Source organism: Nuphar pumila, chromosome 2 (genome assembly GCF_984573655.1).
Source record: "Nuphar pumila chromosome 2, dmNupPumi1.hap1.1, whole genome shotgun sequence".
Lineage (NCBI taxonomy): Eukaryota > Viridiplantae > Streptophyta > Magnoliopsida > Nymphaeales > Nymphaeaceae > Nuphar > Nuphar pumila.
This window is the reverse complement of record NC_143250.1, coordinates 13,818,900-13,836,929: the sequence shown is the minus strand read 5'-3', so window position 1 is coordinate 13,836,929 and position 18,030 is coordinate 13,818,900. Positions and strand designations below refer to the sequence as shown.

General features: G+C 37.3%; 1 protein-coding gene across 1 annotated transcript in view; it reads right to left on the bottom strand.

Annotated features, from left to right (window-relative positions):
* Window positions 1–41: 41 nt before the first annotated feature.
* LOC149844817 (putative galacturonosyltransferase 5) overlaps window positions 42–18,030 on the bottom strand; it is a 30,615-nt gene continuing 12,626 nt past the window's right edge. The window contains exon 6 of the mRNA XM_089986345.1: window positions 42–478. Within this exon, the coding sequence (XP_089842471.1) occupies window positions 244–478 (235 nt within the window). The 3' untranslated portion in view covers window positions 42–243. The remainder of the gene's footprint in view (window positions 479–18,030) is intronic.

The following is an 18,030-nucleotide window of genomic DNA, read 5'->3' as shown; positions in this document are numbered from 1 at the left end:
CCGTCTCTGCAAGGCTCAACACAGAGACCTACAGTTCTAAACCAAGCCAATTAGAACTAAGGGCCAGTGAAAGGCAAGAAATTACATAATCAAGTTTCAGAACCATACCAACTAAGCAACATATCCTCTACCAGAAGTGAGTTGTACATTCTGCTCACACTCCTGAGCACACTGTACAACATTCAACCAAAACTTACAGCACTAATGGAGCAGCTAGAAACTCTGAATAAATACCAAGGTTCTTTAGTAGTCCAATATCCGATCTGCTGATGGAGGAACATACTGTTTCCAGATGGAACCATAATCTGAATATTGAATATTTTGATCACCATGCCCAGAGCAATCCTTTTTCAGCCCATCAAATCGCAGAATTTTTGCCTCACTGTTCTTCATCAAATTTTCAATCTTCCAAACATCAGGAAGTTTGAGATATTTGCCATAAAGGGCCAGAGAGATTGCTGGGTTAATTTGATCACCCCTAAAAACACAATCTAAACTTAGAGATACAAACAACAACAACAACAACTACGCCTTCAATCTAAACTTAGAGATAAATCAATAAATATCACTATGCAAAAAATACACATGGATTTGGAATATTTTCAACTGCACAAAACATCACAGATGAAGGAATAAGGGAATACAATCAAGCAGTTTAAAGAAGACCAGGATTCACGACATAAGCGAAGTACACAACCACACTACAGGATGGTAGCTGAGAATCTATGTCACACGGGTACGGGTATGACACGCCAAGTTCAAAAAATGTGGGTACGAGGACACGGCTATATATATATATATAGTGTGCGTGTGTGATATGTGTGCATATTTTAAATGTAAAAGAAAAAAGGAGTAAAATGAAAATTTTAAAACATAAAAGGGTGTTAAAAGAAAAAGAAGGGGTAAAATGAAATTTATTAAAACATAAAAGGGTGTTTTCTTTTATTATAAAAAAGGAGTTCTTTGTAACCCCATTTCCACCTTCTCTCTCTCTCTCCCTGTATTTATATGAAGAAGAAAAAGAAGAGGAAGAAAGAAGAAGAAGAAAGGAGGAGGTACCCCGTCTCTCGTTCCCCCCTTTTGTTTACCCCCTCCCTCTCTCTCTCATTTACACCCCTCTATCTCTCTTGTTTCCCCCATCTCTATCGTTCCCCTTCTCGTTTACCCCTCTCTCTCTCTCTCTAACCCCCTCTCTCGTTTACCGTTCTCTCTCTCTCTCTCTCTCCACCTAGGTAATGCCCCAAAAAATTGAGGGGGTAAACCAGAGGGGTGGGGGAACGAGAGAGCGAGAGGGGGCACATGGGGGAGACGAGTGATTGAGAGAGAGAATGAAGGCATACCAGGTTGTCGAAGGGAGGGAGATGAGAGAGAGAGGGCTTATCGTTGTGAGGGGACCAAAATAGTGTTAAAGTATATATATACCCTCTCCAACTTAGGGGCAAATTAGTCTTTTCTCTTGTAAATACGCATGTCCATTAGGAGTTTCTTTTTTATATTTTTATTATTTTTGTTTTCATGTTTTTTATTTACTTTTTGTATTTTGTTTTTGAAATGGCCCACATAGAACCATCGAGACCCTCTCCAACGGTCACAAATGTGACCATTAGAGGGGCTCCCAACGACTCTATGGGAGCCCCTTTGATTCCACTTGTTGTATAAATAAGGGAACTTACCCCATTACAATGTAATGCTTTTGAGAGCATTTTCAATAAGAAGATTATTTATATTTTAAGTTCTCACTCTCATATTGTGTGTTTGTCAGTTGCCACTTTGTGGCCTATTGTATTTTGCCAATTAGTGGCTTCTTCCTTGTATGATTGTGAATCTCTTATAGTCACTTTGTGACATTGTTCTTTGCCTAGTAGTGTTTCATTACAAATAGTCCCACCCCTTTGACCCATAAGTCAAACACCACCATTTTTTTTGGATTGGGTCAGGGCTGGCCCGACCCAGCACTTACTTGAGCCTACCCACGGTGTACCCGCGTGTCGTGTGGTACACGTACCCATGTCCTTGTAATAAAATGGTGCTCTTCCACTAAAGCACTTGAATCACACAAGTGAAGTGTCTAAAAGACACTTTAAGCAAAACCCATAAAAGGGTAAATATGAAAATATGCAAGAATGAAATAAAGAATTTTATTCATAATATGAAATACTTAAAAAGCATTGTAGAAGATACAATTACACTAGGGGATGCACCCTTATATGTACACACAGTGAAGAGGGGAGAAGATGACTCCTAAAAGAATGGCTCTAATTAGAGTCGTTGGACCTAATTCCAACGACTCTTTATTAGTCAAGTCTTGACTAAGACTTGACTAATAAAGTTGGGTCTAGTTCCATGTGAACTAGAGACCCAAAAATAAGAAAGGGAAAAAATAAGAAAAAGAAAAATATTTATATATAATATAATATAATATAATATAATATTATTATTATATATATAAATATATATATTACATTGATTACATTTTAACAGTTCTGCCATGTTGACACATGTAAGGCACCCCATTTGGAGTGTCTGTGTAACATAGCTGAGAATAAAATAAGATGTATGCAGTATTTGTCTCCTGTGGTGATCATTTGCATTCTAGATTACTATTTTGTTTGCATAAATGAAGTCAAAGTGATGCCTTTTTCTTTTTCAACACAATGTAACATGAAAGCAACCAAAAGTACAGAAGAAATGGGTGTAAAGAACAAATGAAAATAAAGCACAAAGGGAAAAAGAAAAAAGAAGTATCATTGAACAGAAGAAAATTCATAACATATAAAAGCGCTAAGAACACCATCAATATGACAGCATATTGACATTTCAAGTGTGTAAAAACAGGTGGTTTTCCTCCCTAGCTATGTCACATGGGTGCGGGGATTCGGAACTTCCAAAAAACCTGGGTGCGGGGGTGCGGCAGGGCAAAAATGTAAATATATATATATATATATATATATATATATATATATATATATATATATATATATATATATATATATATATATATATATATATATAGTGTATATGTATGAATGTATGGTAGCTGTTAAGGTCCATGTGTAATGCCCGTAAAAAAAAAATGTGTCAGACTCGTGTCAGGCACGTGCCCTACACGTGTCGGGGTTTGGTCCGCTGTGTCGGGCCCAGATCCAGGTCCGAACCGGACCCGAGCCTAACCCAGACCCGGGTTCTCGAAGCCTCGAGAACCTGCGTCTTTTAAAAGACGCAGGTGTCTGTTAAAATATGATGTATATTTTTATATATATATATAGATTACAACACATACACATATATATAATATATATATGTCTATGTGTCTATCTATATATATATAAATATATATATATATATTTATTTTGTAAAACCCGATAGGGGTATTTCTGTCATTTCACATGTACACGCATATCTTTGATATGCTTTCTTTTCTTTCTTTTTCCTTTATTCTTTTTCCTTTTTTGTTTTTTAGTTTTTCTTTTTTATTCATTTGAGAGGGGTCCACATAGAGTCGTTGGACCCCTCCAACGGTCATAAATATGACCGTTGGAGGGGCTCCAACGACTCTATGGGAGCCTCTCCTTCGGTCCCTTGCTATGTATAAATAAGGGGCACAGCCCCATGTATTTCTTAAGCTTCTTGTGAAGCATTCTATGAAGTGAAATATATTTTTTACCTCTTTTTGTGCTTGACCACTTTTGTGGTTTATTTTGCCCTTTTGTGGCCTCTTGTGTATGTGCGTGCTTCCGTGATTTCGCTTGGAGAATTTGCCCTTTTCATTTGGCACTTCATTACATGGTATCAGAGCCTTGGTTAAGAAGGCTTCATCGGATCCTCCCTTGACAAGTAATACCTCTCCTCTCTCTTGTCTTATAAATTCTTTTTCTATAAATGGCCAACAAAGATGCAAAAATCGATCTCTCATTCAAATTAGATGAGACCAATTACCGCATGTGGGCGGTCGCTATGGAGAATAATCTCAAAGGTAAAAAGCTTTGGGGTTACGTATGTGAAACCATTCCGAAACCACAATTGAAGTTAACTAAATTTGAAGGAGGTGAGGAAAAAGCCTTGAACGAAGAAGAAAAAGAAAAGGCTATTTTTGATTATTCTTCTAAAATGGAAGATTGGGAAAGTGAACATGCTAAAATCTTAGCATGGTTCATGAATAATGTCGAATTGAAGATTTGTGCAAATCTTGCAAAATTCAAAAAGGCTAATGAAGCATGGTTTTTTATGAAAGGCATGTACACCCAAAGAGACCTTGCTAGGCATTTTTTTCTACAAGAAAAGGTAAGAGCTACCAAGCAGGGTGATATGAGCATTAGGGACTACTATAGTGCCCTATCCTCTTTATGGGATGAACTTGTCCTTCTCGAACCGCAATGGGAAGGAAGTGCTATTGCTATGAGACAAGAGCAAATGGAAAAAGAAAGGTTCTTTCAATTTATTCATGGGCTTCGTCCCGAATTTGAACAACTTAGAGGATCTCTACTTCATAGGGCCTCTACTCCTCTAAGCGATATTTTGGCCAATTTATGTCAAGAAGAAACCCGTTTGGCCTTGAAAAGAGATGTTGATGAAGTGCATGCCGTGTCTAGACCCGGCAACAATGTAAGATCATATAAACCACCACATTTTTGGAAGAATAATGGTGGTGGAGGAAGAAAAATCATTTGTCATAATTGTAATGAACCGGGCCATATTCGTCCCGATTGCCCTAGATTCAAAAAGAAGGTGGCTTCCGTGGGGGAAACTCCTCCAATCATCAATGAAGATTCACAGAAGGATGGTGACATAAAGGAGTCCATCGCTCATCTAACCGAAACTCTTCAACAATTTATAAAGATGAACGCCTCTACATCATCCTCTTCACCTTCCACTTTCAGTGCCGCCATCTCCTCTTTTCCAGGTATGACTTCTTGGATTCTTGACTCGGGTGCCTCTTTCCATATGACTCCAAATGCATCACTTTTATCAAAACCAAGTCTCAATAAATTTAAATCATATGTATCCACCGCCGATGAAACATCTTTAAATGTTGAAGGTATTGGAAACCTTGAGAAAACTTATGACCAAAACAAAGAATTTTTTGTTCCCAAAATCCGAATTATTCCAAAACTTAATTTAAATCTTTTTTCCGTCTCTCAAATTACCGATTTTGAATGTAATGTCTCGTTTTCACCAACCCATTGCTATGTGCAGGATCTCCGGTCCGGGAAGCAGATTGGGCAAGGCCATAGAAGAGGGGACCTTTACTACATGGATTTTTTGTCTTTGTCATCCAAATCATTTTGTAATCATGTTCAATCCAAAGATATTGAGACTTGGCATAAGAGACTTGGACACCCTAGTATTTCCAAGTTGTACCTTTTTCCGTTTTTGGAAAAATTTTGTAATACAAATACATTTACATGCAATGATTGTATTCTTGGAAAAATTCACTCTCTTCCATATTCTCATAGCAATTTTGTGTCAAAAAGGCCTTTTGAACTTGTTCATTCCGATGTATGGGGACCGGCACCCATTATGTCCAAAGGGGCTTCTCTTATTATGTTTCTTTTATTGCTGATTTTACTAGATACACATGGGTTTACATTATCAAAAATAAATCCGATGTTTTCACTAATTTTAAAGAGTTTCACGCTCTTGTTCAAAATCAATTCCAACACAATATAGCCACTTTTAGATCCGACTCAGGAGGAGAGTACATGTCTAAAGATTTTCAAAATTATTTTAAAACAAATGGAATTTTGCACCAACGATCTTGTCCTAAAACTCCACAACAAAATGGTCTTGCGGAAAGGAAACATAGACACTTAATCGAAACCACAATAACTCTTCTTGTGTCTAAAAATGTTCCTAAAAACTTTTGGGTCGAAGCTCTTTTCACCGCAACATATCTTGTGAATCGTATGCCCTCTTCTTCTTTAAAAAATGTTTCGCCCTTTGAAAATTATTTAAAATTACTCCAGATTTTAATAGACTAAGAATCTTTGAATGCAAATGTTTTGTACTTAGTCTACGACAAGATAAGTTGTCACCTAAAGCTATTGAATGTGTGTTCATTGGCTATGGTGAGAATCAAAAAGGCTATAGATGCTATGATATTCAAAACAATAAATTATATGTGTCGAGAAATGTAAACTTTATTGAAGAACAAAATGGTTTCGATATCCACACATCTAAGGAAGACATCGATTATTCTTTTCTATTCGACTTAGCTCCTAGAATTGAATCCCCTGAGGCAATTACTTGTGATACTAGCTCTGATGGAATTTTACATTATAATGATAATACTTTCCAAAATGAAAACCTTAATGATATAAATGTATATACCCGGCGGATAGGAAATGAACATCAACCTGCTATTGACAGATACTCTCAAGACTTCTCTTTAGAAGAATTTATTGATAACAATCCACCTAGGAGATCTTCTCGTACTAGTAGGCCACCACAAAAATTTGTGTCTTATGAATCTTTTTCTCCGAATTATAGGGCATGTCTCATGTTAATACATTTGTATCATGAGCCTACCTCATTCAAGGAAGCTAAAGATCACCCACATTGGATTGAAGCTATGAAAATTGAATTAGAGGCTCTTAACAAGGCCCAAACCTGGAGCATTATTCCTCAACCTTTAGGAAAAAAAACAATTGGGTGTAGATGGGTATATAAAGTCAAAACCAAATGTGATGGGTCTCTTGAAAGATACAAAGCTCGTTTGGTTGCAAAAGGCTACGCCCAAGAATATGGGATTGATTATGAAGAAACCTTTGCTCCTGTAGCCAGAATGACTAGTGTACGAACCCTAATTGCTTTAGCATCCGTCAAACAATGGCCGATATATCAACTTGATGTTAAAAATGTGTTTTTAAATGAAACTCTGTGTGAAGAAGTTCTTATGGACCCTCCGCTGGGTCTTGAAATTGGGAAAGGTAATATTCTAAAATTAAACAAAGCTCTCTATGGTTTGAAACAAACACCAAAAGCTTGGTATGATCTTTTTAGCAAAGTAGTTCTAGATAATGGTTTTTCCTCATGTTACACAGATACTGCTTTGTTTGTTAAATCTTCTAATGAATACATAACAATTTTGTTATTATATGTTGATGACATGATTATCACAGGTAATGATAAGAAAGGTATTGATCTTATTAAAAATATTCTTAAGAAAATTTTTGATATGTCTGATCTAGGTTTCCTAAGGTATTTCTTAGGAATTGAAGTTGCATACTCCCCCAAGGGGTATGTCCTATCTCAGATGAAGCTTGCCTCTGACATTATTGCTAGGTCTGGGCTGACAGATGACAAAAGGGTGGAGACTCCAGAAGTGATCAATGCCAAGATGAGAGCCAATGATGGCACTCCTTTAGCAGACCCCACGCCTTATCGTCAATTGATTGGATCCTTAACATATTTATCTATCACCAGGCCTGACATTTCACATGCAGTTCATAGTGCAAGCCAGTTTCAGACTGCTCCTACCACTACTCACATGGTAGCAGTAACGAGGATTATCAGATACTTAAAAAATTCCATAACTAAGGGAGTATTCTTATCCTCTTCTTCACCTCTTACTTTACTTGCGTATACTGACTCTGATTGGGGGTAACCCCGATGATCGTATTTCTACCACAGGCTATTGTGTGTTTCTTGGGGAGTCGCTTATCTCCTGGAGGTGTAAGAAGCAACATAAAGTTTCTCTCTCGTCTACCGAAGCAGAATATCGTGCGATGGCCACTACCACAACTGAGATTATATGGTTAAGAAGCTTACTTAAAGATATGGGTGTCTCATTCTCAACTCCTTCAAAGCTGTGTTGTGACAACAAGAGCTCCATTTATATTGCTAGCAATCACACTTTTCATGAATGAACGAAGCATATTGAGATGGACTGTCATTTTCTTCGAGATGAGTTCTTACGAGGAACCATTTAACTCCCATATGTTCCTACCGAATATCAGTTGGCGGACTTCACCAAAGCTTTGCCTTCTCCTCGCTTCTACTTCCTCCTTAGCAAACTCTCGGTGATTTCACCATGTGTTTGAGGGGGGGTGTTAAAATATGATGTATATATATATATATATATATATATATATATATATATATATATATATATATATATATATATATATATATATATAGATTACGACACATACACATATATATAATATATATATGTCTATGTGTCTATCTATATATATAAATATATATATATTTATTTTGTAAAACCCGATAGGGGTATTTCTGTCATTTCACATGTACACGCATATCTTTGATATGCTTTCTTTTCTTTCTTTTTCCTTTATTCTTTTTCCTTTTTTGTTTTTTAGTTTTTCTTTTTTATTCATTTGAGAGGAATCCACATAGAGTCGTTGGACCCCTCCAACGGTCATAAATATGACCGTTGGAGGGGCTCCAACGACTCTATGGGAGCCCCTCCTTCTGTCCCTTGCTGTGTATAAATAAGGGGCACAGCCCCATGTATTTCTTAAGCTTCTTGTGAAGCATTCTATGAAGTGAAATATATTTTTTACCTCTTTTTGTGCTTGACCACTTTTGTGGTTTATTTTGCCCTTTTGTGGCCTCTTGTGTATGTGTGTGCTTCCGTGCTTTCGCTTGGAGAATTTGCCATTTTCATTTGGCACTTCATTACAGTGTCTCGGGCGAGGGGCAAAACCCCTCGCCCCTTCTCTCTCCTCGCCCGTTCTCCTCTCTCTCCTCCCTGCGGCCACCGAGCGTCGACGACTCGCCGCCGGCCACCTGTTCACCTCCTCTCTCAGTCCGGCAGACCCCCCGACGACGCAAGCACCCCCCCTCTTCGTCCCCTGTGTCGCAGGACGTCGGCGATCGAAGCCGACGGCAGCCTCCAAGCTTCGGTGATCCCCCACCTTCGCCGCCTGTGTCGTCGTTGCCGACCTCCGAGCCTCTTCGCCTCTCCCTCTCTGAGTTCGGCAGACCTCCCAGCGGCCACCTGCAACATCAGCAGCGACCTCCTGACTGGCGATCGGCTGCGCCAGAACCCCGACGCCGGGAAAGTCGGTGCCCCTTCCACAGAGCCTCTCTCCCTGTTACATCGGCGATCTCGTTTCTTCCGGCCACCTAACGTTTACAGCTGCCGGCGACAGCACCGTCGTTGTCCCCTCTCTGATATGGTTGTCGTGGTTCCCGATGATCGTCGCCGTCAGCGAGCAACCCCGACGGCCCCGTTGCTACGGCCTTTCGAGGTGAAAAACCCTCCCCTCCTTTTCTTCTCCTTTGTGAGGAGTTGGTCGACAGGGGGCTGAGCAACCAATTTTTTTTTTAAATTCCGCAGCCCATTTCATAGGGTTTTTTTTTTAAATCCAAAAAAAATGACCTTGGGTGCGGTCAACGCACCCAGGGTCGGGTTGACCGCACCCGGTGCCGCATCCGTGTTGAGTCGCGTCGACGCGGGTGCGGCACCCTGCTAGCCGAATCCATGTGACATAGCTCCCTAGGCTACCAGGGAAATCCACTTGTTCTTTTCCAACCAAATATGCCAGCACCAAGGTAATTTGTCATAATTCTTAATATTACTCATGGATATGTAAACCATTTCAGGTTTAAATTAGTTTGTTCCAAATTATCTTGCAATATTTTTCATGGTGAAGTTCCTCGGCGAAGCAGGTAATCCTCGGGTGGGGTTATTGACACCCAAGCCCTTATGGAGCCCACCAGTGAAAGGCACTTGTACAACCGAAGGGAGTCAAACCTCGGACGAAGGGGTCAGCACCTTCTCTCCAGGCCCGCTACCACTATGATAACATAGATACAACCAACTAAATGCATATTCTTGCAACCAAGGTTGACCTTTAGAGAATTTGATTGCACTTTTGGAAATAATAAAATGGCAACTGGACATGCCCCAAATATTGACGCTTCTAGACAGTTTCTGAGCACAACTTTTTCCCTTTTTCTCCTTTTCCTTTTCCCCAGGTAATGACAAAATTCTATTATGTCAAAAGAAATTGTATGGATTAAGCTTACCATATTGCATCCTAGTAAGATTCTTTACTAAAGCTAATATATTGGTTATCATGAAAAGGTTGACATAAAGCTAAGCTATGCATTAGATCTTACCAAATTATACATCTTACAATAATTACACATGGAAAAAATATTTCTTAGATGATAGCCGAAATTTAGAGGCAACAAAAGACCAGTGAAAAGAAGAACCTAGCTGACACTTCAGTCATAAGAACTCTCCTTGTGTGTGCATACACATACACAGGCGTACGCATCAGAGTTACCAGAAGCTTCTTAGATAAGTGGGAAGCTCGTTTCCCAGAAGCTCACTTCGGAAGCCCGAATACTCCTCGCTTCCGAAACTTGATGAGAATCTCAATTCTCCCACGCTTCTCCTATACTTTCCACACACTTCATCTATTCTTCTTATATGTTCTCTATCTACTTTTCATGTTTTTTATGTGTTTTCTTTCACGCTTCACACTTACTTCCACGTGCTTTCTCTAAATTGGTAGTCATAAATTTAACTTTTACACTGCAAAATCATGAAATTTAAGAATAGTCACTTTTATTTTAGTTTTTATTTATGTTTCATTTCAATTCTCATTCAATTCTTATTTTACTTTTTTTTATTCCTCGCTTTCCGCTTATACATTTAAAATGCATCGCTTCTCGCTTCCTGTATTGTTTCCCGCTTCTGCTTCCTAGTCTGGCAACCTTGGTGTGCACACACACAAAGAGAGTTCTTATGATCAAAGTGTCAACTAGAGTCCTTTTCCTTTTACACATCCTTTGTTGTCTCTACCTTTGAAACACTTTATATTAATGCTAGCGGTGTTCAACTGAATGAAATGAAAAAACATTGCTAATAGTGGCATTTTGAAAATATGTAGTTACTTCATCTATACATCTATATATATATATATATATGCATGTCTGTGTGTGTGAAAAATATGCTAGATGGAAAATATGCTAGATAGTTGTAAACTGATGGCTTGGGTTGTACCGTACTCTGCAGTAGAAACTCATATGTGTGAGCTGTTAGAAAATAATACATATATGTATATACTTGAATATATATATATATATATATATATATATATATATATATACATATACATATTCCTTGCAATACAAGAATATTTATATGTATAAGTATATGTATATAAATATATATTTAAAGTATATACGTATATTCTTGTAATTTTTATTTTCTTATTTCTGTAATTTCTCATTTTATTTTTATTTTTTTCACTTTTTGTTCCCTTTCTGTACACAGTAGTTGATTGTGTACAGTGTACAACAGCCAGATTGTGTACACAGTCTCTCAAATAAGAGTCGTTGGGCTGATTCCCAACAACTCTTTCAAAGTGTAATGTATTATAAATAAGGGCAATGAGCCCACTGTAATAGTGAATTAATGAAAGGGTTTTATCCCCTCATTGCAATAACCCAGTGCATTTGAAGTACTTGTTCTCTCTTGTGGTGTGAAGTTTTTTTTATGCCATTTTGTGTTGGCATATGTTTCGAATATCAAGTTATTTGGAAACTTGATTGTGTGTAAGACTTTTCACATGGTATCAGAGCTTGGTGTATGATCAACCGTGCATTGGTGGGTTGCTTCGAAAAGCGTGCTTATTCTCCTTCGTGATAGTGATTAGTTTTTTTTTTCTAATTCACTATGGGTGAATTTTTTCCACACAATACAAGCAACTCCAACTTTATTCTGTCATTCAAACTTGAAGGAAGCAACTATAACATTTGGGCGGGACACTTGGAGACATTTATCAAGGGTCAAGGTTTGTAGGGATTCGTAAGAGATATTATTCTTGAACCTACTCTCAAAATTACATTAGGTGAAAATGGGATTGAGATTAGTCTTGACGAAAGAAACAAAACCATGAAAGAATATTACAAGAAATTGGATGAATGAGAAATGAAAAACGCAAAAATTCTTTCATAGATGTTAAGTGGAGTTGAGACAAAAATTGTCTCAAACCTATTATGCTACAAAAAGACAAATGAAGCATGAGAATATCTTAGAGGTATGTTTACCGAAAAAGATATGGCCCACAAGTATTATCTCTAAGAAAAAGTCAGAAATATCAAACAAGGAAATAAAAATATAAGAGATTGAAATGAAGAGGGGCGGAAGCACCAATAAAGCAAGAACACTCTTTAAGAGTGATTACAAGAGCCAAGAACACAACACTAAAAATGTATACAAAAAACTCACAAGAGGAGAAAATGACTTAAAGTCATAAGTTGGATATTATTGAAGAAAGAAAGAAGAGGGTGAAAACCCAATGCCTTTACAAGTGTGAGCCTCCTCTATTTATAGAGGAGGAGAGCTAAAGGGGGACCATAAAGGGGGCTCCTTTCTAGTCGTTGGGAGCCCCAACGGTCATAAATATGATCGTTGGGGCCCCAACGACTAGATAGGTGGGGCCCCTTATGGTCCTTCAAAAGGAAAACTAAGAAATAAAAAAAGAAAAAGAAAAAGGGGTAAAAGAAAGAAAAGAAAAAATACAAAAAGGAAAAAGTACATGGTGATTTACCAAAACACCCCTATCGGGTTTTTGGTTGTACAGAAAAAGAAAATGAAATATATTATGTATATATACATATATGTATATATATACTTATATATATGTATATATATAAGTATATGTATATATATATTTATATATACATAATTTAACATGCCCCCTCAAACTTTACGGGGAGAAGACCGAAAGTTTGCTAAGAAGAAACATAAATCATGGAGTTGGGAGCGCTTTGGTGAAGAAGTCAGTCAGTTGATATTCTGAAGTAACATATGGTAATGTGATAGTTTCTCTGAGATATTCGTCTCGAACATAATGATAATCCATTTCGATATGCTTGGTCCGCTCGTGAAAAGTATGATTGCTTGCAATATATATCGCGCTTTTGTTATCACAGCAGAGCTTGGTGGGAGAGGAAATGAGGACGCCCATGTCACCAAGGAGACTTCTGAGCCATACGATTTTCATAGTTGTCATTGTCATGGCCCGATACTCAGCTTCAGTGGATGATAGTGAGACCTTCTGCTACTTCTTGCATCTCCACGAAATGAGGGATTCACCTAAAAAAATGCAAAGACCAGTAGTTGAGACACGATCATTAGGATTTCCTCCCCAGTCAGCATTAGTAAAAGCAGTTAACTCAAGAGATGAGGAAGAGGATAAGAAGAGTCCCTTGGAGATGGTATTTTTGATGTATCGCACAATTCTCATTGTGGCTGCCATATGAACCGAAGTAGGTGCATGCTGAAACTGGCTTGCTGCATGAACCACATGAGCTATATCTGGACGGGTGATAGATAGATAGGTGAGAGATCTAATTAATTGACGGTAGGGGGTTGGATCCTCAAGAAGAACACCATCCTCAAGTCTCAGTTTTGCATTGATAACTTCGGGAGTCTCAACTTTCTTTTCATAAGATATTCCTGACTTGGTACAAATGTCAGCAGCTAATTTCATTTGAGATAGGATGTATCCTCGCGCGGAATAAGCTACTTCAATTCCTAAAAAATATCTCAAGTATCCAAGGTCAGACATATCAAAAGTTTCTTTTAACATAGACTTTACATCATTTACCCCCTTTTTGTCACTCCCAGTGATGATCATATCATCAACATATAACAGAAGAATAACAATGAAGTCACCTGTCATTTTAACAAAAAGAGCAATGTCAGTATAGCAGGAAGTAAATCCTAAATTGATTAATACATTACTAAACTTGTCATACCAAGCTTTAGGAGCTCGCTTAAGTCCATATAAAGCCTTGTTTAATTTTAAAATTTTACCATTTAAATTCATACCTGGAGGAGGTTCCATATAAACTTCTTCATTTAAATTTTCATTTAAAAAGGCATTTTTGACATCAAGTTGAAAAATTGGCCATTTTTTAATAGAGGCTATTTCAATAAGAGCTCGAACACTAGTCATTCGAGCAATTGGGGCAAAAGTTTCATCATAATCTACCCCATACTCTTGGGCATATCCTTTGGTCACTAACCTAGCCTTATATCTTTCCAATGAACCATCACTCTTAGTTTTTACTTTAAAAACCCATCTACATCCAATGGGTTTCTTGTCATTGGGTGAATCAATGATTTCCCAAGTTTGTGCCCTTTTAAGTGCATTAAGTTCTAGTTTCACGGCTTCATTCCAATGAGCATATTGTTTAGCATCATTGTAATGAGATGATTCATGAAAATAGTGAAGAGCTAGTAGACATGCTCGATAATTTGGAGAAAAAGAATCATAAGATACAAATCTATTTGGTACTTTAGAGATACGATTTGATCTTCTTTGAGAGGTTTCTTCAATCGACTCACTTTGAGAGAATTTTTCAAGGGCACAAGGTGGATTTCTTTCATTCCTTCTAGAGTAGAATTGTGTTTGTCTTGATACATTTTCTTCTAAATTTTGGTCATCATTTGGATGTTCAAAATGATCTTCTATGAGAGGTTCACTAGGATCACCATGATCATCTATGATGTTTTCTTGAGGTAACAAGTCAAACAAAAAGGAATAATCAATATTTTCATTTGGTTTATGCGAAAAACCATTTTCTTCTTCTAGGAATGTGACATCTTTTGAGATATAAAGTTTGTTTTTTAGTATGTCAAAACATCGATAACCTTTTTGTTTTTCGCCATATCCTAAGAAAATACATTCAATAGCCCTAGGAGAAAGTTTATCATTTTTGTGAGTTAGAACAAAGCATTTACACCCAAAAATTCTTAGTCTTTTATAATCGGGAGACATATTGTAAAGTTTTTCAAATGGAGAGATTTTTCAAATAAGATGAAGGGGTTCTATTGATAAGGTATGTTGAGGTTAGAACCGCTTCGGCCCAAATGTTTTTTGAAATTAATAAAGTTCTTGTGGTTTCTATTATGTGTCTATGCTTTCTTTCCGCAAGACCATTTTGTTGCGGAGTGTTGGGACAAGAACGTTGATGGCAAATTCCATTTTCTTTTAAATAGCTTTGAAATTCATTTGACATGTATTCACCTCCCGAATCGGACCTAAGAATTGATAGATTTCCTAAAAATTGATTTTTGACCATTGCATGGAAATCTTTAAAGAAGGTGAAAACTTCGGATTTGTGACTTAAAAAGTAAATCCAAGTAAATCGAGTGAAGTCATCAATCAAGACTACGTAGTACGAAAATCCTCCTTTGGATAAAACAGGGGAAGGTCCCCATACATCGGTATGAATAAGTTCAAAAGGGCGAGTGGTGAAATAATTTCTTTGAGGGAATGGAATAGCTTTATATTTCCCAAAAATGCAATCTTTACAAGTCATATGTTTGTCTTTACAAGTATTGTCCAAAAAAGGAAAAAGAGACATCTTTACAAAATTTGGATGACAAAGTCTCTCATGCCAAATTCCAATACTTTTGTCCTTTATAAGATTGCAAAAAGACTTTGGAGGTAGAGTCAAAAAGTCCATAAAATAAAGATCACCCCTCCTATGGCCTTGCCCAATCAGCTTCCCTGACTGGAGATCCTGCACGGTGCAATCTTTAGGTGAGAAAGAGACTTGGCATCCATGATCGGTGATTTGGGAAACGGAAAAAAGATTTAGATTAATCTTTGGAACAATTTTTACTTTAGGAACGAAAAAGTTTTGAGAAGTTTTAAAATCAAGTGTTCCAATACTTTCAATTTTTAAAGATGTCCCATCGGCCGTTGAAACATAAGAAGATATGGGTTCGGAAAAAGCATTAGAAAGAGAGTTTTTATGAGATGTCATATGAAAAGAAGCACTGGAGTCTAGTATCCACATACCTGGAGGTGATGAAGAATAGGCGATGGCGGCTCCGGATGTTGAAGAAGAAGTCTTGAGAAGATGTTGGAGAATTTCGGAGATATGATTAAGAGTTTCTTTGATATCTCCCTCTTTGGCACTTTCTTCTTCCTTCTTTAGAGAGTTTTTTCCAACCGCGACCACTTTTCCCTTAAGCTTAGGACAAACCGGTCTAATGTGTCCCGGTTCATTACAATAGTGACAAATCACTTCCTTTCTAGACCCATTATTTTTGTTAAAGTGGGGAGGTCTATATGCTTTTACATTTGATCCGGGCCTAGTAACGGCCAAAACATCATCACTCTTAATGCTTAGGCCAAGTCGAGTTTCTTCTTGGCATATTTCGACAAGGGCATCTTTAATAGGTAGGGCTTTACTTTTATGGAGAAGGGATGCCCTAACTTGTTCAAATTCCGGTTGAAGACCATGGAGAAATTGGAAAAAATGCTCATTTTCAATTTGTTCCCTTCTCAACTCAATATCTTCCGGAGTCACCCATTTAGGCTCAAGAAGAACAAGTTCATCCCAAAGAGGGGTTAAAGAGCTAAAGTAGTCCCGAACACTCATATCCATTTGTTTAGTGAAACAGATTTTTTCTTGACAAAAAAATTGTCTAGTAAGATCCTTTTGGGTATACATACCCTTAAGGAAGAACCATGCCTCATTGGCCCTTCTAAATTTAGCAATATTAGCTCAATTTTTGAGGTCCACATTGTTCATAAACCATGCCAAAATTTTGGCATGATTACTTTCCCAATCCTCAACTTTGGATTGATGGTCATTGATAGCTTTGATGCGCTCATCGCCATCTAAAGCTTTTTCAACCTCATTTTTTATTTTAGTGAGAACAAGAGAGGGTTCAGGAGTAGTTCCCCAAAGTTTCTTACCTCTTAGATGATTTTCCATAGCGGAAGCCCACATAAGATAATTGGACCCATTGAGCTTAAAAGAAAGCTCAACTTTAGAATCACGTTTTATAGGTACCGAATCTTCTTTCTTTCTTCAAAAGCTTGAGAGGCACACGTCCCAAGAAAACAAAGAGAAGCCCGATCACCAACCTGGCTCTGATACCATGAAATGAAGTAAAGCAAGAACACTCTTTAAGATTGATTATAAGAGCCAAGAACACAACACTAAAAATGTATACAAAAAACTCACAAGAGGAGAAAATGACTTAAAGTCATAAGTTGGATATTATTGAAGAAAGAAAGAAGAGGGTGAAAACCCAATGCCTTTACAAGTGTGAGCCTCCTCTATTTATAGAGGAGGAGAGCTAAAGGGAGACCATAAAGGGGGCTCCTTTCTAGTCGTTGGGAGCCCCAACGGTCATAAATATGATCGTTGGGGCCCCAACGACTAGATAGGTGGGGCCCCTTATGGTCCTTCAAAAGGAAAACTAAGAAATAAAAAAAGGAAAAGAAAAAGGGGTAAAAGAAAGAAAAGAAAAAATACAAAAAGGAAAAAGTACATGGTGATTTACCAAAACACCCCTATCGGGTTTTTGGTTGTACAGAAAAAGAAAATGAAATATATTATGTATATATACATATATGTATATATATACTTATATATATACGTATGTATATATATATAAGTATATGTATATATATATTTATATATATAAGTATATGTATATATATATTTATATATACATAATTTAACAGAGATTACTTTATGGAGTTATCTTCCATATGGACCCAACTTGCCCAATTTGAACCCAAATGCGAAGGTAAGTGTATAGAAATGCGAAGAGTTCAAGTTGAAGAAGATAACTCTTCATTTTTATCTATGGTTTGAGACCCAAGTTTGAACAAACAAGGGACTCCTTGCTATCATCTTCCTCTCATCCTCCTATTCATGAGATTTTCACTAAACTTAGTGGAGAAGAAACTAGACTAAATATAAGTAAAAATGTTAGTGTGCTTGCTACTTTTAGTAACGGCCAAGAAGAGGATTGTGCACTTGCCGCATCAAAACCAGGGAATCATATCAAGTCATATAAACCTCCTCATTTTAGCAAGAATATAGGAGAATAAAAAATCATTTGCCATAACTATAATGAACCTAGTCATATTAGGCCTCAAGAAAAACGTGTTGTCGTTGCACCATCAAAACAAGATAAGAATACTCTGAATCTCAATGACCTCACCAAATCATTATCTCAACTAACAGAAGCATTGCAACCATTACTCAAAGGATCTACTTCAG